The sequence below is a fragment of the Labeo rohita genome, chromosome 17 (assembly GCF_022985175.1).
Source record: "Labeo rohita strain BAU-BD-2019 chromosome 17, IGBB_LRoh.1.0, whole genome shotgun sequence".
NCBI lineage: Eukaryota > Metazoa > Chordata > Actinopteri > Cypriniformes > Cyprinidae > Labeo > Labeo rohita.
The window spans coordinates 26984066-27006059 of NC_066885.1; the positions used below are offsets into that span (position 1 = coordinate 26984066).

Consider the following 21994-nt stretch of genomic DNA (forward strand, 5'->3'; position numbering starts at 1 on the left):
GCAGTCTTTCTAACGTGTTTTCAGCAATGCATTTCTCTAAAACAATTCTCTAAAACGCCTTTAAGGTTACTTTAATAAACAATCATTTTTCTAAAATAGCATGAACGCTAGTTTTAATAATCTATTTAACATATTTTACTGTGTTCATTTCTTAATCTCAATCATGCAACCCTGTTACCAACATTATTCTATGAAAAATGATCAAACCTTACTTGAATTTATGAAATATGTATGTTTGTTTAATGTTTATTTTTAGAATATAACATCACATAACAGGGTATTAAATGCTGTGTCTCAAATTTTGTAACAGGGCTAAAAAAAAATCTGATGTAAAATAAACCAGATATAAATAAATGGTAAGGTATATCACTTTGGTAACGCTTTATTTTAAGGTGTCCTTATTACACGTTACAAGTACTTGCTATTATTATAACAGTTAATTATGTATAATTACATGCAAGTAACCCTAATCCTAACCATATAGTAAGTACATATAGTTAATTAAATGTATAATTACACCGTAACGAGGACATCTTAATATAAAACGTTACCACTGCGTTGATAAAACAAAGCTTTTACAGACCCATCACTATTTATTTTATTTTGTAATTGCCAATTATGTGTAAATAATCAGGCTTCATTCTTCCCCCTCCTGGGAAAGCACTTCACCAAGAACTACACATTTATTTTGTTAAACGGGTGGAGTCAGTACACTCATTTAAACAAAAGGTTAAATGCGGGTCATGCACAAAAAAAGCCTAGTTTCGACCCATGTCTACACCATTCAATAAAGACCCTGAATGTTGCCATCTGTCATGAAATCTGAGATGTTTCCTGATGATTCTCCTCCAGCAGTTTTTGATATTTTTTTCCCTTACCTGGTTCTTCATGTCTTTTATTTCCTATCAAATGAAAATCTGCAAACAACCAGGATTTGAAACAAAAAGGACCACCTACATGGTCCTAATGCATGCTGTTTTTAATGGATTTTGGTATCACTAAATTAAAATGGGAGGCTGGGATATGGTGTGAAACCAGAATCAAATCTGAATTGTGTTTCAGTGTGAATGGTCAGAATGGATTTCATCATCGTAAGATGTCACATGTACAGTGTAATAAGAATGTGTGCAAAATTGTTAAGAGTTCAATCCAAATCTATTTGTTTTTATGTTATAGGTGTATGTAATATTAGATAATCAATTATATATTAGGTCCATCAGCAAATGGCAAAAGGAAATCTCAGGGCCATGAAACATTAGCATCTTTTGAGGCTAGTTGAGGTAAAAGAGAAATGCTGCCTGTAACACCAGTGTAGACAAACTGAATGAAGTTCATGTGAAAAGCTAATCTGAGGAATGAATAACAACAGAAAACCAGCAACTACGACGTGCCTCAAAAGTTGCTTGCGCACAACGCCCTCAAAAATATTTCCTCTGCAATCTGACTAAAAAAAAATTGACGTCAGTCTGTAACAATGTACTACTCATTTCACCCTTCTTGCCATCCCATATAAAAACTGAAACGAAGAGGAGGAGTAATCGTGTGTGAAGTTTCTCGAGCTTGTGGTGAATGTGGGCTGAGGTACAGAGAAAGAGGTAACAGTAGTCTGGCACATTGAGTGATGAGGTAAGAGCTGGTAGTTCTGGTCCTTGCCGAGTCCGGGCTCACCTGGATCCGTCGCTGGTCTATGCGTACATGGTTAGCTGAAGCCACTAGAGAAATTGAAATAGCAGTTGAACATTTTGTAATCAGCCAACCTACAGCTTTAAATGGAAGGCTTCTTACATTTATACATCTGTGCATTAAATAATTTCTTAAGATCCACTCACCTCCAGTACATTAAGTCTAATGGTGCCGTCTCCACCCTGATCAAAGGCCTGGAATGCTCCTACAATGAGAACAGGTTCACTTCAGACAGTACAAATGTGTATTGTATGATTGTTAGTAGGGCTGTCACAATTCCATGATTCAATTCGAATACTTAACTACAATTCGCCCGTGCTGAGTAACCAGCAAAATACCAAAAGTGGTGCATTCCACAGATGAGAATCAATGAAACGCATTATTAGACTGATAATCAGTCTATTAAACCCATTTAAAAATCATAATAAAGCATAATGCGATTGTGAATTTACAAACGCTACGATTCAATTAAATAAATGTATGCGATGCCGGTTTAATATATGTGACCCTGGACCACTAAACCAGTCTTAAGCCGCTGGGGTATATTTGTAGCAATAGCCAAAAATACACTGTATGGGTCAAAATGATTGATTTTTGTTTTATGCCAAAAATCATTAGGATATTAAGTAAAGATCATGTTCCATGAAGATATTTTGTAAAATTCCTACTGTAAATATATTAAAGCTTAATTTTTGATTAGTAATATGCAATGTTAAGAACTTTATTTGGACAACTTTAAAGGTGATTTTCTCAATATTTTCATTTTTTTGCACCCTCAGATTCCAGATATTCAAATAGTTGTATCTCGGCCAGATATTTTTCTATCATAACAAACCATACATCAATGGAAAGCTTATTTATTCAGGTTTTAGATTATGTATAAATCTCAATTTGGAAAAATTGACCCTTATGACTGGTTTTGTGGTTCCGGGTCACATATGTGCTTTAATTATTTACATGCGTGTGTGTTACGTGTTTGCATCTTAGACTATATCCATTCACAGCAAATGCTGCTCCACACGAACTGTTATCAAATACATGTGTGGATCATTTTAAACTCTATATCTGCACATTGCTGTGAGTTTGGGTTTATTATAAAGTTCATCTGAGAAAGCAACATGCGCCATTTCGTTAGATTTGGATGGTATATTATAAATTTATAAAACCACATTTTAATGTCCACATATTCAAGAAATTGCAGTGGCTGTAGCATTTCTGTCATAATGAAATGGCCCAATATTAAAGATTAAGTGGATATTTTAATTAAATATTGTGTAGCCAATTTTAAACAAGGATTAGATCACGCAGTAAACTGTACAGTAAATTGCCCACTGCAGGCATTTGTTATAATGCGTAATGTACATTAGTTTTATTGTTAATAATACAGTATATTGTGTATTTTAACAGTTTATTTGACAGTTTGTTTTATTTTAACATATTGTGTAATATTGTTTAACAGTTTAAAAATTAATTAATTAAATTTAATTAATTAAATTAAGAAAATGTGGCCATAAATTAAGTTTACAAATTCTTAATTCATGGCTACAATATTTGGTTGTGCAGAGATCAGTAATTTTTTATTTATTTATTTTTTTTAACCAATCATATTTAATGGCAACATTTATTAGTATATCCTTGTTTACCTTATGAAGCTCAATAGTTCTTGAGAAAAATTTACAATGAAAAATTAGCTATCAGTCAGCAAATTTTTACAGAAAACAAATATGGTTCTTGGCACAACCAACAGAAACACTGCCAATAATGTGGTGAGCTACAATAATATTTGCTCGCTATTGCTGTTGTAATTTTCGTAATTTCTTTCAATCTGAAGACATTTTGAATGTAACAAGGTTGACAACATATTTTTTCAAAGACAAATTTGGGTTTTGTTTATCAATTAAACTGTGCCTTGTAAAAAAAAGTCTATTATAGTTCAATATATTGCAGATGCAAAATAATGTTAAAGAAATACAGCTTAAATGGAATATAAGATGCAAAATTCACTTTTTACATGGTGTTTGCTTATAAATGTGTCTTAGCAGTGTGTGGACACAACCACCCTACAATGCAAAAAATCCACTCACTCCTTTATTTTTTAATCCCCAAAAAACCTAAACAGTCTCAATTATCAAGCCATTCTGATTTTCTGAGCAGTATGACATCATATTGCTCAGGCCCCGCCTATAACTGCTGATGGACAGTCCTGTATTAGCATATTCCCTCCCTCAGCCAGCAGCTGTAGTGACAACAATGTCTCATAAGCAGCGTGTTTTGTAGTTGGATGTAAAAGTGAACATAAGAGTCTTTATTTTCCCCGACATCAGAACCACTGAGGACGCAGTGGATTAGTTTTGTTTTTGATGGTAACGTGCCACCGAATACACAAAAAATGGAAGAGGGAGCAGTAGCTCATTATCATTTATAGAGACATGCACCGAAACGGCTTGCTGTGAACAGAGCTGTTTTTGACAAGGTAAAAAGAATGTTGTTTTACACAATCATTAAGGAATTTTAACTGTGGTATGTTGCAGGCATTTCATGAAGACCCTAATCAATGATACTTGTGTTACATATTATTTGTCATGCTGTTGCTAGTAAAAAAAAAGATTACGACTTACTGAACATCCCCTCCAGTCGCACAAGGCAGCTGACGAAACTGTCAAAGTCGACATTCATGTTTTCATTGGCGTAGCGCATGGTGATGATGTCATAGAGCTGGTTATTCAGCCGGAACCCTGAGAGGCACACAAAACACGTGACTGAAGAGTGACAAGACCGTTAGAGACATGAGAACATGATGAACAGCAGAAACACATGAAAACTCTAAAAAAAAATCTAACCTGCATCATTGATGGCATTTCTCATCTCGTAGCTGCTGATAGTGCCAGTATGATCAAAGTCATAGCGCTTGAAGATTCCCTGTGGAGAAAAATTTGAGTCAATGTGTGTAACAGTCTTTTTTCTATTTTATATAGGATAAAATAAGGACACTTCAAACCTGCCACTGTTTGATTTTGTTCCACAAGTGTCTAAACTCTTGCAGGTTCAGCCTTCCTTTTCCGTCCATCTGTGTGATTAGGATTAAGAAAGATTTGCATGCTGTATTGTACACTACCACATCTGCTACAACATTAAATCAGGTGGAGAAGTGACATTTCTTATTTCAAAACAGTCAGAATCAAAATAGATGTGTTGAAAACCATAAAACTTATATCTTTCTTTTCCACCCTTAAAGGAACACTCCACTTTTTTTGAAAATAGGCTCATTTTCCAACTCCCCTAGAGTTAAACAGTTGAGTTGTACTGTTTTTGAATCCATTCAGCCGTTCCTCGATTATTACGCCGGAATGAGAGTACAGTTCCTAGCCATATCAGCCTAGAAAATTGCAACTCTTCATTTCCGTCAGTCTTTCCAGTACACTATGTAACTACAGAAGAGTCAAATTTTAAATAGGAAAAATATCGTCATTATATATGGTTTACATGTTTGAGCGAGATGCTATCGGTCTAATCAGATTCAATGATCTATGCTAAGCTATGTTAAAAGTGCTACCGCCAGACCCGGAGATCGGCTGAATGGATTCGAAAACGGTAAAACTCAACTGTTTAACTCTAGGGGAGTTGGACAATGAGCCTATTTTCAAAAAAAGTGGAGTGTTCCTTTAAGTAAGTGGAAGTATTCTTATGGGCGAGACTTCCAGTTCTTTAGCCGCTATAGGGAAATAACAAGAAGACAATGTGCAGGAAACGGTAAACTGCACTACAAACCAGTGTGTTCACAATTAAGAAAATACATTGAAATAATATGGTAAGACACACCAGTTTGCAATATCAAGCAGCAAAACGAGCTGTTTTGTACAGCTAAAAATATCTGGATGTGGATGAGACCGGAAACCAAACTCATTCAATTTATGAATGGCAGTGTCAGCTCTTACGTCAAAAAAGGTGGATATATCAAAAATGGTATCTTTTCTTGAAAATAACCCAAAATATTTTGGACAATGCCTAAAACGGGCTTTACCAAAATTATGTAATCTTGATACAAAGGATACGTCCATGAGGGCAATCATACTTCTACAGCTCTCTCGACTGAAGCCCTCAGTGTGTATGTCCTTGTCTGTAAAAAGCAGATTATTTATTGAAGATATTATACCGAAAATTCACAAATGATTAATGATCATACAAAGATACGTACATTTAGACACCACCTTGTTCAAGACATCTTTGAGTTCATTGGCTGAGATCTCCATTTGCTGCAAGACACAAGAATAAGCAGAAAGTCAGGTGTGGTGTTTATTACGCCAACATGAAACTGTCGGGATATGGCTGTTACCACTGTTACCACTGGCATGGCCAAATACCGGTCCCACCCCACCACCATACTCACACTCCCCCTAGCGCTCAGTGGCTCCCCAGTACTCACGTCCCCCCGCGATCTGCTGGAAAATGGACAGGAACTGCTGGTCCTCCTCGCTCTCTTCCCCAGTCGAAGCCGGATCCGGCTGATCAGACATGGGAGTTGTAAAAAACACATGTGAGAACTGTTCTTATTCTCTTATTTTCGTTGTGTGAGAAGCCAAAGAATCTGATTATTAGTAGATTAAAAAAAAAGATTATATGCTCCTTATTCTCAATAATTAATGCAGATTTTATTTGGACAGCTTTGCCCTTTAAAATGAGAGTCAAATAAAGTACTCAGAAATAACAGAATGAACTGAAATGGAACATTTTCTGAAGAAAACTGTTTGCTTGTGTGAAATTCCAGTGGGTTGCAACACAGTTGCTAAAGTGTTATGAGTAATTTTTTAGTGCTTTGCGGTTCCTAAAGTGTTCTGGGTTGTTTTGGTGAGAGCATTGTTAGGTGGTAGCAAGTCAAATGAGTTCATCCGGAGTCCACTCCAAATCTCCATGACATTCTGCGGCTGGATTTACTAAAACTTTATTAAGAAAAAGTTATGAAATTCCTTAAGATAAATTCTAATAAATTCATAAAAATCTTTCGAAGTGCTGTTCTTGAAAAGTTAAAACGTTGTTAGACAATGTACAGTGCCTTGCGAAAATGTTCGTACCCTTTCATTTTTTTCACATTTTGTTATGTTGCTGCCTTATGTTAAACTGCTTTAAAAAATTCCCTACATCAGTCTACACTCCATACACCATAATGGCAAAGCAAAAAACGGGTTTTTAACGTCTTTGCATATTTATTTAAAAAATCCATTTCAAAAGTATCTGGTACAGTTGAAATTTAGCTCAGGACCATTCATATTGCTTGTAGCTGTTACTACACTTCATGTGAAGTTAACCTGTGGCAAATTCATTTGAATAAGTATGATCTAGAAAGGCTCACCCCCTTGTCATCCAAGATGATCCCAGCCGAGGAAGAAGGGTCTTATCTAGCGAAACTATCTGTCATTGTTTCCGGAAAATAAAAATTTGTATATTTTTTTAAGCACAAAAGCTCATGTAGCACATCTTGGATGACAAGGGGGTGAGTAAATTATTTGTGAATTGTTGTTCTGGAAGTGGACTTCTCTTTTAATAAAAGGTCTAACAGCTGAAAATGCATATCAAAGCAAAAACCAAGACCTGAGGTAAAGAAAAACTGTGTGTAGAGCTCAGAGTCAGGATTGCATCAAGGCACAGATCTGGGAAAGAGTTCAGAAAAAATTGCTGCACAGAAGGTTCACAGAAGCATGTAGTCTCCATTATCCATAATGGAAGACATTTAAAAACAACCAGGACACTTCCTAGAACTGGCCTCCTGGCCAATCTGAGAGACTGATGGAGAAGGGCTTTAATTGGAATGGTGACCAAGAACCTGATGGTCACTCTAGGACATACATGGAGGTAGAAAAAACCTACAGAAGGACAAACATCACAGCAAAACTCCACAGATCTGGGCTTTATGGTGGTGTGGCAAGAAAAGGCACATGAAAACTCACTTGGAATTTGCAAAAAAGCACCTAAAGGACCCTCAGACTGTGAGAAACAAGATTCTCTGGTCTGATGAACCTCAATTCCATGCATCATGTTTGAAGGAAACCAGGCACTGCTCGTCACCTGCAGAGTACCTTTCTAAAAGTAAAGAGTGGATGTAGCAGCCTCATGCTGTGGTGCTGTTTTTCAGCGCAGGGACTGACTCGTCAGAGTAGAACGAAAGCTCAATGCACAAAATATAGAGATAGCCTTAATGAAAGCCCAGTCCAGAGCATCCAGAACCTCAGACTGGGCAGAAGGTTCACCTTCCAGCAGGACAATGACCCTAAGCACACAGCAAGAGTGGCTAAAAGACAACTCTGTGAAGGTCCAGCCACAGCCTGGGCTTGAACACAATCAAATATTTCTGGAAAAACCTGATAATGTGCATCTGCCCCCATCCAAGCAGACAGAGCTTGAGAGGAGAAGAGGTGAGGAGAAGAATGGAAGATAATTGCCAAATGCTGATGTGCAAAGCTTGTCACATCACACCCCAAAAAGACTTGAGGCTGCAAAGGTGCTTCAACTAAGTACTGAGTTAAGGGTATGAATACTTATGCAATGTACTTATTTTAGTTTTTTTTTTTTTTTTTTTACAATTCTGTTTTTGCTTTGACATTATGGTGTATGGCGTGTAGATTGATTTGGGAAACAAAATAATTTAAAGCAGTTTAACATGAGGCTGCAAAATTAAGGGGTATGAATACTTCTGCAAGGCACTGTATATCTGTCTTCAACACTTGTAGCTGAGTAGTTTAGTACTATTTGTAATAAAGACACATCTGAGTTGAACACAAATTTCAAATGCTTTTAGATGATCAAGAACTTACCACTGGATGATCAGCTTCAATCCTGTTCTCTATCTCCCTGAGAAGAAACCAACAAACACTGGTCACAACAGTAAACAGCACAGGTTATCAAAGAGCTTTCGGGGAGCCTTTATCATTTAGGTTTTTCTTCATATCTGAGCTAATTCATCAGTCTTTTTAGCCACTTTTGATGGCTGAATGATCAATTGTTATTCGGCTTACATCAGCCATATAACCATGTTTTTTATGATAACTGAGTAGGAATTACTCAAACTTACCAGATGTATGATTACTTTAAAGTATTATTAAAATTAAGTTAATTCTCCATAGGATTTTAAAATGTTGATAGGTAAGGTCACATTTAAGTCACATCAAGAAATTGGAAATCATTTTTGACATGATCCTTGTTAAAATACTCTGAATCCTCGTCCTTCATCATGGCTCGAACATGCAGCATCATCAGTATTCCTTGGAGAACATCGGCAGTCCTTAGGGTGTCCGTGTCTTCCTTGTAGCTGAAGTTTAAATGTGCTTCAGAGTGGGTCAGAACTGAAAGGAAATGTTTACCGGACGGTCCCAAAATGTGCTGGTGCTTGTCCTAAAAAAGATTCCATTACAGCCTCGAACTGGGGCCGATTTCTTCCAGCTCTACAAATCAAATTGTCGTTAAAATTTTTGTCCTTATTGTTTTCCACCCCTCTTCCCAACCTTGGTATTCATGAGATAATGTAACCATACGCCTTTGTACATTAAATAATGCCCATTTAATGAGCCATTTTGCAGCCATTATAACCCACTGACATGAGTAGCAACTTCTGTAACAGCTGCTTTCAAACCAGATGTTTGCAAAAATGCATTCTTTGCGAACAGCCCCTCAACCAGATTTTTTTGTTTGTTTTCCAGTAAAATAAATTGATTTCGATTAAGAATGAAAAATATGAAAGCGTGAGGAAAAATGACCTCAGACATCATTGGACAATTAAAAAGAAAAACATCCCTCCCATCCCGTCTGCTTTCACTCACTCAGAGGTATTTCTCTTTTCAGAGAAGACGCGGAGGATGAACTCGCCTTCCTGGTGGGGCTCGTAGGTGGAGGGAATGATGACGTACTCCCCAGGACTCAGACGGAAACGCTGGGTCACCTCGCGCAGGTTAATGTAGGCCCTGGAGCGAGCCTTAGAGGTGTTAGACATGAAGAAATCCTTCTGCATGTGCTGTTTGTTTCCGTGCATCTGGCAGACAGAGAAACAGGGCAGCAAAGAACCTGATCAGTCACAAAGGCGTTTATATTCCATCTATAAAACATCAGTAAATAACGATAAAAGCACAAAGGAACTAGTAGTAAAGAGAAAAAACTGCATGATTTTCACAAGCCGTGAGTCCATTTATTGTCTTCGCATTTTCATACCTCCTTTGGAACCTATGGACAAATGGACAAGTTGCATTATTAACCTGATATTTATCACTTTTTACACTGCAATAAGAGAATAAAAATACACTATCTACATTATGTTTTTAAAGATTAAATATGGTGATTGATACCTCATAGATGGAAAATCCAATAGTGAAGAGATTTGCACCCAACTTGCGTTCTCTACGCCTGTTTTTCTGCATTAGAGCAACAACGAAAGTGCAAGCCACTTCATCATCCTCCGGGTCATCATCTTCCTCCAGGAGACGCAGGCGGTATTGTGGATTTGTCCAGAATGTGTCTAAGAGACCACATCAATAATCAATAATTTACTCATCCAAGATGCTCATGTCTTTCATTCTTCAGTCGAAAAGAAATTAAGGTTTTCAAGGAAAACATTCCAGGATTTTTCTCCATATAGTGGACTTCATTAATGCCCAATGTGTTAAAAGTCCAAAATGCAGTTTCAATATAGCTTCAAAGGGCTCTACACGATCCCAGCCGAGGAATAAGTGTCTTATCTAGCGAAACGATTGGCCATTTTCTTAAAAAAAACAAAATGTGTATATACTTTTAACCACAAATGCGCATCTTCGACTTCATGTTGGAAAGGTCACGTGTGGTTAGTTGTTTGTCTGAGTACATTTGTTCAAAAAGGCAAAAAAGTTCATCTCATTTTCTCATCCAACTTCAAAATCATCTGACGTTGTGATTGTACCTTTTTTTGTAAAGGGCGTTTGACTTTCTTCGCTTTGTAAACACTGGGTTGGTACTTCCACCTACAACACGCATGAACTTTCCAACGTGATTGCATAATGTGTGAAGTTGAGTTAGTGCAAGATGAGCATTCGTTGTTAAAAAGTATATAAATCTTTATTTTTTTTAGAAAATGACCAATCATTTCACTAGGTAAGATATTGCCTTATTCCTCGGCTGGGATCGTGTAGAGGCCTTTGAAGCTGCATTGAAACTGCAATTTGGACCTTCAACCCGTTGATCCCCATTGAAGTCCACTATATGGAGAAAAATCCTGGCATGTTTTCCTCAAAAACCTTAATTTCTTTTACATGATGAACCAAAGCCCATCCCAAGCAGCTTTTAAATATTAACATATGTAGAAGGTGCACAGTGTCATTCACACAAACACTAAACACCATCATGGTAACACCCATCAAACTGAAATAATGTAATAAACATTCATTTAACAACATTAAATGTAACATAAAACCCTAATTTACAAAATTGCTAAGAAAAAACTAAGAAGAAAGAGTCATTTCAACAAAAAAACACCAAATTAAAAAAAAAAAGAATGTAACACAGGGAATTCTGAAAATGTCAATTTTTATTCTATTTCCACTTCATTAAAACAACACCCACCTGGATAATTCCTGCATCCTCCAGCAGAGCATCCTCTTACCCAGCGTCCCTCATTAACAGACACTGTCCATTTGTGTAACTTATCGTCCTCTAGAGCATCAGGGGTCAGGTTGCAAATCTCAATTTTGGTGTAATTTTTCTTAAAATCTTCAAATGACATCCTATGGATTGGCAAAAAAAAGTTAGAACTTTATTTCTCTAAGTGAATAAAGAAAAAATACCCTTTGCAAGTAGCTTTTGCATTCTCTGTGCATAAGGTCAAGACCTTAATTTGTAGTTGTACAATACTGTCTATGATTTTCAAGATTCCTCATAAGGATGTGTTTTCTTGTTTGATTTAACTCACCAAAATTCTCCATCTTCAGCATTCTGTTGCTGAAGTTTATCTTTTTCCCCTTTAGAAAGGGTCTCCCATTCTTTTGAACTGCAGTAAAAAAGAAAAAATAATGTAATAACTGTATAATAACATTTACTTTTAAACCCTTTAAAGACTGATATATGAGACTTCTTAAATCATAGTTTATTTAACCTTTAGAAAAAAAAATAATAAAATTGTCAGGTGTCAGAATGCATGCAGTAGGTTTTTCAGCAAAGTTTTAAACACGTATATAATTATCCATATCAAATATGGAGCTAGTTGCTCAGAACCAGATTAAACCAGCTCATGACCAACTAAGGACCAGCTTTAACCAGCTACCATGCTTCAAATCATAGCCAGCATATGCTGGTGTTTCAACAGGGTCAGGAATAAGCTCACTTATCGCTCCAAGGTCCATTCCATTCTACCTGACCCCAGGGGTTACGCAGACGCACCAGACGAACTTTAGACTCCTTCTGCTGGGACTGTTTACACTGCAGACACAAAACATCACAAATATCATCAGACTCTCTCAGAGTTAAGATAGAAACATGACTATCATAAAAGAAATAATCTTAAAAGTACCAAATAACAGAATGTTTACCTCCTCTACAGCAGTAACAGAGTAGGCATGACCCTTCACAAGTCCTGTTGTAGTACGAGTTTCAAAGCGCGCAGGAACCAGGGACTGTGGGTCAAAATTAAATTGCTTTATGGTTGAATACTAGGATTTGGATCATTGTTTTTATAAAAATGACTTTGTTGTTTCAAAATAAAAGTATTTCTGCTTGACTCACATCAATGGAGCAGCCCATGAGGGAGCCTCTCTCCAGAGCTTTCTTCATGATCTTATACAGCTCTTTAGGCGCCTCCTTCATCTCATAGAATTCAGTCACTCCACCGGTGAAGTCCTCCATCGCTTCAGCAGTGTTTCCACCTTTGAGAGCCTCATAGGAACCATGAAGCCTTAACAGGAATACACAAATTACATTGAGAGGCCTTACTGGCAACAATAAATTAAGTGTGAAAGTGCTGAAAGAATATACCTCAGTTCTTTATATTCAGGTGCTGTGTGCACAAATGAATGATAATGTCCAGCTGTACTTATTCAGCTACCAAGACTTGCTACCGCCAATACATCCACAACATACTGCTGTGAGCATGTAAGAAATACTGCTTCTGCACATATAACCTACATGAAATAACCCCCATATGGCATACATGAATCTCGTCATAGCAGATTTATACAGGTGGAGCTGGGGAAGGTGGAGGATTTCTGAAGCACGCTGCATGCTGCAAGAAGCACTAGTCATATATGTGAATGTTGAGCAGCAAGATACAGGAGAGAACCAATAAGCTGTGCCATGTGATATGTCATTATGTCAGATTAAGTTAGACCTATCGGACTGCACCATCTAGAGTTTAATGCCAGAACTTTGAATTTGCTGTCTGTTTGAGAATATGGTCATTCTTATGAGTTTGTGCCATTTGTGTTTACATGTGTCGCCATTACTGCTATCACGGAAAAGATGTTGAAAATTGTTCACAACATTAAATTTATTTGACTGTGCTCTGTTAAGTATGTAATTCTAAAAGACTTTTAAACTAAAATATCAGTATATTCAATATGTCATTTCATGCATTAATATGAAAAAGAAATGGAATGTACCAAAACATTTTTTGATACACAGAGATTCTTTTGTTCACAAATATTAGGCAATAAAAGAAATTCAGAATTAGAAGATGTTAATTCAAAATTGTGAAATATAAACTTTGAAACTGAAATTGAAATTAAAACTGCATGAAATGTCATCAAAATTTTGTTATAAAATAAATTCTCAGAATGAAAATCAGAATTTTGAGATATTAACTCAGAATAATTGATAACGCTTTTAATGTGACATTGTTGTACATTTTAGATGTACTTACTAGCAGTAAATTATGCATTTACATGAAAGTAACCCTAAACCAAAATGCTGACCCTAAATTTAACTATGTTATTAATTATTTGTAATTAATTAATATTACTCAGTACTTATTACACAGTTATTACTGTGTTATTAAACAGTAACAACATTACCTTGAAATAAAGCATAACCTTATGTTTGAATTTTATTTTTTTTAATTCCATGGCTTCCATAAGGTGCATTTCCATTACAGAATTGTGCAAAACTTGCAAAATATTTTATACACGAAATGACACCATTTTCATTAACATTTGTTATGTGAGTAAAACGTAATTTTTTCCTCTAGTGATTAGTCATGACGACCGAAGTCGGTAGGTTTATGTATATCGCAGCTACCACACTAGCCATTATTTTTAATTAAAGGGGTCATCAGATGCCCATTTTCCACAAGTTGATATGATTCTTTAGGGTCTTAATGAAAAGTCTATAATATTCTTTGGTTAAAAATTCTCAATGGTTGTGTAAAACAACACCCTTTTACCTTGCCAAAATCAGCTTTGCAAAAATCATCCCATTCTGAGGGGATTGCTCCTTTAAATGCAAATGAGGTCTGCCCACCCCTCTCTTCTCTCTGTGGAGTGACGAGCCTGTTTACTGTATTTACCGCATTTAACCGCGTTTACCCGCTGAACTTGCTAACTAGCACATTATTAGGAAAGGCGATTGCAAAGATTCACAAAAAAAAACCTTTATACTTACTTTTGTTGTAAGTGAAGCTGGATCATGAACGATTTGTGGGAACATAGACGGATATATGTGGATCGGGAGGCGCATTTCCTTGACAAACGAACGTAATCCACTGCATCTTCAGCGGCTCAGATGTCGGGAGTAAATGATGACCACTATGTTCGTTATTACATCCAGCAACACAACACCTCAATCTGAGATATTCTTGTCTAACTTACATCCCTGCTTCGGCATCGAAACAAGGAAAGTTACTGGACTGTGACAACTGGTCTAAGGTAAGAGCTCATGTCAATCAATTATCGTGGGAGCGGCCTCTGTTGGTGTGACGGCACACCAACAGGCATCTGAGAACAGCTTGATTTGAAAAAGGGAATATTATTTTTACAGATTATTTAAAAACCACTGCATGGATTTTTATCATTATAGAGTGGATTTGTACATACACTGCCAATACACATTAATGTTCAAACAACATGAAAAAGTGTACTTTTAAGGATATGTCGACGTGTATCTTTAGCAAAGCAGCGTGGAGAGTTGCTGCTGTAACATGTAAACACAAGCACTGACTAGAATGGCCGCATTCAGCTCTGGTGGCTGTGTCAATAAAGGCTTATTCAAGCAATAATGGCAAGGAAAGCCCCTTATACTTGTGAGCAGCCACAAATGAGGTGTCTCTTGGAGGTTATAGTACATTAAAGAATGATCACGTGACTTTTGCGTACGCCAGGTGAGTTGTAAATGCAGAAAAAACTGTTTCCATTGCAGTTTTGTGCTATATTCCTTTTTCAAATTGCCTGAAAAACCACCTTGTGAGCGTAAAAACTGTTTTGCAATATATGGGAGTTTTTGTGTTTTTGGGAAATTGATGTGTGATATGTGGGCGTATTTTCAATTCACAATTTCAGTTTCCACAATTTGAAGTGTAATTGTAATGTTGCTAAAGTCTAGCGCATCTTTCTGTGCTAATGTCTTTCTTTGCCCTCACCTTCAACCCTGTAACATTCAACCCTGAAACTGTTTTAAAGGAGAAATCCACTTCCAGAACAAAAACTGACAGATAATGTACTCACTCTTTGTCATCCAAGATGTTCATGTCTTTCTTTCTTCAGCCGTAAAGAAATTATGTTTTTTGAGGGAAACATTTCAGCATTTTTCTCCACATTTCTGTGGTGCCCTGAGTTTGAACTTCCAAAATGCAGTTTAAATGCGGCTTCAAACGAAGGGGACTTATCTAGTGAAACGATCAGTTATTTTCATAAAAATAATACAGTTTGTATACTTTTTAATGTCAGACGCTCATCTTGTCTTGTCTGCCTGCTTGTTATGATAGGACAATATTTGGCTGAGATACAACTATTTGAAAATCTGGAATCTGAGGGTGGAAAAATCTAAATATTGAGAACATTGCCTTTAATGTTGTCCAAATGAAGTTCCTAGCAATGCATATAATTAATCAAAAATTACGTTTTGATATATTTATGGTAGGAAATTTACAAAATATCTTCATGGAACGTAATATCCTAATGGTTTTTGTCATAAAAGAAAAATCAATAATTTTGACCCATACAATGTATTTTTGACTATTGCTACAAATACACCCGTGCTACTTAAGACTGGTTTTGTGGTCCAGGGTCACACACACACACACACACACACACACATATATATATATATATATATATATTAATTTCACATCAATAAAATCTTACAAGATTTTCAGCTTTTAAATTTTAAGGACTGACTATTTCCAAAACACATGAAGTAAATGTCATGGAGGGATATTTACTTAGCGTAAGCTTTTTCCAGCAGAGCGCTCCAGAATTCATTCCTTTCAGCTGACTTGGTGAACACCAGCTGGTTGTTGAAGGTGGGAATGCGGTCATCAACAACGACATCCACCCAGTCGCCATAATGCCAGAACTAAGGTGGAAAACAGACAGAGGAAGACAGAAATCAAATATAATGAAGATATAAATCAAAAGCTAGTTTGCCCAGTTAATAACACTGACCTGGAAATGGAAAATTCCAGCGTAGCCTTCAGTGAAACTCTGCTCTTGAGGTACAATACGATACAGCAGCTTGTCGTTCAGAGTCAAGCACGCAATGGCTGCAAGCAGCCAGCAGTCTCCTAAAATAACAAAAAATCACATTGATAGGGAATATTTTATATATTGTACTATTTGCAGTAAAACAGGGGCCTGCTGAACTCTGCATTTTTACACTGTCCAGGGCAACATGCCAGATTGGTAATCTACTCTATGAATTAGCAACCTTTGTGTCTTTGGTCTCTTTTATTGCCCATGTGGGGTCACAACAATAGGAAGTGCTGCTAGTTGGATTCCCTTCCAACAGCGTAAACACAATATGGAGGGGTCCCGCTGGACTGTAGGTCTGCATATGGGGGCCAGCGAGAGGTGCTCACTGCCATTAAGTTGCAGTGTGACCCTAAAAACACTGCCTAAAAATCAGGTAAACAGTCCGTAGAATAATGTGTTAATGTGTTGAAGTATTATCTTACCCAGGTCTCCCTGGCAGATATCGGTCCTGCTAGCGCCTCCAACAATGAACTGTGGGTTATCACATATCTCCTGCAGGATACACATAATCAAAGAGTTTATTACTGATACCACAGCTTTGAGATATTACACACAGGTTGAGAGATACAAAGACTTATAGCATTTTGCATGTTTTGGATAAATCGGTGGATGTATGGACAGACTAGTTGTCACAAGGTTTTGAGTTAGAAGTATGGAAGTTTTCACCTCAGATTAAAAATTATAATAATAACATGGTAATAGTGTATTTCTGTGCAAATTTAATTTACTGTAATTGCACCTTTATTTCTAACAATTGTGACTTACAATGTCTATCTTACAATGTGACTTTAACTTCTCATAACTGACTTTATAGCTCACTGTTTTATAGCTTTGACTGTTTTGTGAGTATAATTGTGATGTTATTTCTCACAACTGCAACCTTATATCTTACAACGTGACTTTATTTCTCACAAATGCATTTTATATCTCACAATGTGAATATTTTTGGCAATTGCAACTTTTTATTATAAAATGTGACTGCTTTTTTCAAATACGACTTTATACCGTATCTTACAATGTAACTTTCATTTCTCGTAATTGTGACTTTGTTTCTCACGATTGCGAATTAATATCTCACAATGTGAATACATTTTTATCTCTTTTACTTTTTATCTCATAATGCGAACATTTTACGTAATTGTGACTTCTTATCTCACAATGTGACTATTTCTAGAAATTGGAACTTTATATCCTACATTTTAACTTTATTTTTTTGCAATTGCAACTATATTTTACGGTGTAACTATTTCTTGCAAATTTGATTTTATATCTCACAATGTGACTATTTCTTGCAAATGCAACTTTTTACTATATCTTATGTAATTTTCCTTTCTGTAACTTTATATCTCAAATTTTGACTATTTCTTGTAATTTCAACTTTATATCTCACAATTTGACTATATCTCATAAATGCGACTTTATATTTCACAATGTGAATTTATTTTTGTGACTTCATCTCACAATGCAACAATTTATGTAGTTGCAACTTCTTATGTCACAATGTGATTATTTCAAGCAATTAGAACTTTATATCCCACAATGTTCCCTTTTTTTTGTAATTGTGACTGTATTTCACAGTGCAGCTATTTCTTGTAAATTTCATTTTATCTCTTGTTTATCTCATGTTATAATGTGATTTTAATTTCTGTTTATTGTACCTTTATTTTGTCTATTCCTTGTAATTGCAACTTTTTATCTCACAATGCAACTGTTTTACATAATTGTGTCTTTATATTTCACAATATAAATAGTTTTTTTGCACTTGCGACTTTTTATCTCACAATGCGACTATTTTACATAATTGTGTCTTTATATCTCGCAATGTGAATTTATTTTTTGCACTTGCGACTTTTTATCTCACAATGCGACAGTTTTACATAGCTGCAACTTTATAGCTCTCAATGTGATTATTTGTAGCAATATCAACTTTATATCCCACAATGTAACTTTATTTTCTGCAGTTGCGACTATATTCCATAGTGTGACTATTTCTTGTAAGTATGATTTTATATCTCACAATGCTACTATGTCTCACGTGACTTTATACTGTATCTTATAATGTGATTTTAATTTTTGTTAACTGTAACTTTATTTTTGACTATTTCTTGTAATGTTCTACCTTATATCTCACAATGTAACTTTATTTCTCACATTTCCAACTTAATATCACATAATGTGAATTAATTAGTTTGGACTTGCAACTTTATCTCAGAATGCAACTATTTTTTGTAATTGCGACTTCTTGTCTCACAGTGTGACTATTTCTAGCAATTGAAGCTTTATGTCCCACAATGTACTTTTATTAATTTATTTTTATTTTTTTTGCAATTGCGACTATATTTTATAGTGTGATGGTTTCTTGTAAATTTGAGTTTATATCTCACAATGTTACTATTTCTCACAAATGTGATTTTTATACTGTATCTTATAATGTGATTTTAATTTTTGTTAATTGTAACCTTATTTTGACTATTTCTTGTAATTGCAACTTTATATCTCACAATTTGAATTTATTTTTTGCACTTGCAACTTTTTATCTCACAATGCAACTGTTTTACATAATTGTGACTTTATATTTCACAATATGATTTTTTTTTTTTTTTTTTTTTTTTTTTTTTGCGTAATTGCGACTTCTTATCGCACAGTGTGACTATTTCTAGCAAGTGGAACTTTATATCCCACAATGTACCTTTTTTTTTTTTTGCAATTGTAACTATATTTCACAGTGTGACTGTTTCCTGCAAATGTGACTTTATATTTGTGTTATAATATGATTTTAATTTCTGTTAATTGTAACTACCTTGACTATTTCTTGTAATTGCAACTTTATATCTCACAATGTGACTTTATTTATCACAACTACATCTTTATATCTCACAATATGAATTTATTTTTTGCACTTGCGACTTTTTCTCACAATGCGACTATTTCTAGTAATAGCAACTTTATATCCCACAATGTGACTTTATTTTTTGCAGATGCGACTACATTTCACAGTGACTACTTCTTGTAAATTTAACTTTATATCTCACATTTTAACTTTATTTCTCACAATTGCTACTTTAAATCTCACAAAATGACTATTATTTTTCACAATTATGAGTTTATATCAGTGTCAATTTATTTTTTTGCATTTGTAATTTTTTTGTCTTATAGTGTGACTATTTCTCACAGCTGTGACTTTATAACTTACAATGAGGCTATTTTTCGCAATTGCGACTTTTTCGCACAACTCTTTCTGGCAATTGCAACTTTTTATCTCACAAAATGACTTATTTCTCACAATTACGACTTTCTGTGAATATCTGAATTGATTTTTTTTGCATTTGTGATTTTTTGTCTTTTCAGCATTTTTGTTTTAACTGCAATTTTTTCTCACAACGTGACTCTTTTAGACAATTGCAACTTTATATCTCACAATGTAAATTTATTTCTCACAATTATGACTTTATATCTCACAATCAGTGTTGGGGAAAGTTACTTTTAAAAGTAATGCATTACAATTTTACGTTACTCCCTGAAAAAGTAACTAATTACGTTTTACTTTTTATGGAAAGTAATGTGTTACGTTACTTTTGTGTTACTTTTTCTGGGCAGGACTTGCTTCTTTGTTTTTAACATAAAACAATTCTAATGTAAAAGCCCTTTTAGACCAAAAGTGAAATGAATTCACCTCAGGCTGAAAGAAAAGTACATTTATGCAGGAGATCACTCTTCAGCTATAAAAAAGCACAAATGTTAGTGCATCTAAAGTCATTTTTGCTTGTTAGTATGGTTGAATTGCATCATCGAAATTCAGCAGCAAAGACACTGGTTAATAAAATGCGATTAAATACATAAAGGATATTTATTTTATTTAACATACTTAATTATTGCAGGGTTGTGTCATATTCTGAGTTTGCATTTCACTGTTTTTATTCATTTTGAGGAATGCTGAATCTGTTTTTTGTGAGTGAGATGAATTAATCCATGTTCACATTTAGTCTAGAATACACTAACATCATGTTTACTCCCAATTTCCCGACAGGAGACATGTCAATAAAGAAATGGGGAAAAAAGTAACCAGCGTTACTTATTTAAATAACTCAGATATTTTCTTAAAAATTCAAAAGTAATGCGTTACCTTACTAGTTACTTGAAAAAAGTAATATTATTACGTAACTGACGTTACTTGTAATGCGTTACCTCCAACACTGCTCACAATTACAACTTCATATCTCACAGTGTAAATGTATTTTTCGCATTTGTGATTTTTTTCCTCATAGTGGGGCTATATGTCGAAATTGTGACTTCATGTCACGATGTGACTCTTTCTGGCAATGCATGTGGCTGACATTTAAAAAAATCATTGGAAAAAATGTTCATTTGTGCATTTCATAAACATAATATAAACATCCATGCTTCATAAATAGTACAAAAAACTAATCAAATACCCTTTAATATGCTATTCTTTTGAAAGAAGTGTGTCTAAACCAGGCTTCCATACACACAGACATAAGAAAAGTGACAACTAGCCCGAATTTTCCTATCATGCACTCTGAAATCTCTTGCCATCTGAGCATTATCATTGCTCATACATGTGTATAAGCAAATAAATACTTTTTAGGAAAGTCCCATTAGTTGAGCTGCTTCAACCATTCCATGTGCCATTTCCACTTCCCACCCACAATGTTAGTTCCAGTCCAGTCGAAGCAACATAGGCCCTCTGTCTCCTACCTTGGGACGCTTCCAGACAATGTTCTTGACTTTGTTGGACTTATGGCCCAGCTCTTTGAAGCCAAGGGAGTCCACAGTGGCGGGGAAGGATTCATCCTCAAAGAGGGCCTTCTTCTGGAGATACTCCTGCTTGAGAGTGTTGTAGTCCTGGCCACTGAAACGGATGGGTTTGCTCAGGGATCCTTCGCCATCCCTTCTCTCTCTTTCGCGGATTAACCGGTCGCAAAAGAAACCAGACGGCGTATAGGGCATCTTGTCTCACTGGGGCAGTGTTTTTTTAGGGATTGAAAATTCTGGCTTTTGCCACCACAACTTAACTCTTGCAAGCCAAAAACACCTGGCATAAATTCAAACAGCTGACCTCTGATTGGTTGTCCTGCTAAGTGACGCACCTTTCATGCGGTCAGGGAGTAAAAACCGGGGTTAGAAGAAAAAGACAACGTGTGAACACACTCCTTTTACGTGCACAAACACCTACACACAAACACACCTGCATACATACACATACATACACAAACTGCTACAGTCTTCTGTTTGGACTGCTCCCATTGGCTGACGAACAATGAGTATTGGGCGACAGTTGCGCTCTCGTGCCGCCATTGTAGGGTGACACAAAGGAGAGCGGCCCTGCAAAGAGAGGCCAGTGAGATGGCCTACCTCAGCAGAAGGCATTCACAGCCTTTAAACCTGTTCTCAATAGAGTTCAGCATTAAGCACTCTCAGCATAACGACAACAGGCTTGACCTAACTTAACAAAACTGTCCATATTATGTCACTTTATCAATGTGGATCATTAATAACCCTCTTCTCTAACCACAACTGTTCAATATTCAGCTGTATCATACAACAGTGTTTAAAAATACTGTAAAAGTGATACAATTTAAAACAGCTTCACTGTTTCCTACTATAATATA

At 35.7% G+C, this 21994-nt stretch overlaps 1 protein-coding gene across 1 annotated transcript; it reads right to left on the reverse strand.

Annotated features, from left to right (window-relative positions):
- Window positions 1–276: 276 nt before the first annotated feature.
- Window positions 277–21534, reverse strand: capn3a (calpain 3a, (p94)). The gene is given in 22 exon segments (XM_051134270.1): window positions 277–1712; window positions 1830–1888; window positions 4302–4418; window positions 4524–4602; window positions 4682–4750; window positions 5736–5800; window positions 5879–5936; window positions 6071–6112; window positions 6114–6185; window positions 8490–8526; window positions 9492–9700; window positions 9877–9888; window positions 10011–10180; window positions 11257–11417; window positions 11603–11680; window positions 12014–12108; window positions 12219–12302; window positions 12412–12580; window positions 16055–16188; window positions 16278–16396; window positions 16787–16856; window positions 21081–21534. Coding segments are annotated over 22 exon segments (2178 nt in total). The 5' UTR covers window positions 21333–21534; the 3' UTR covers window positions 277–1685.
- Between the last annotated feature and the right edge of the window lie 460 nt (window positions 21535–21994).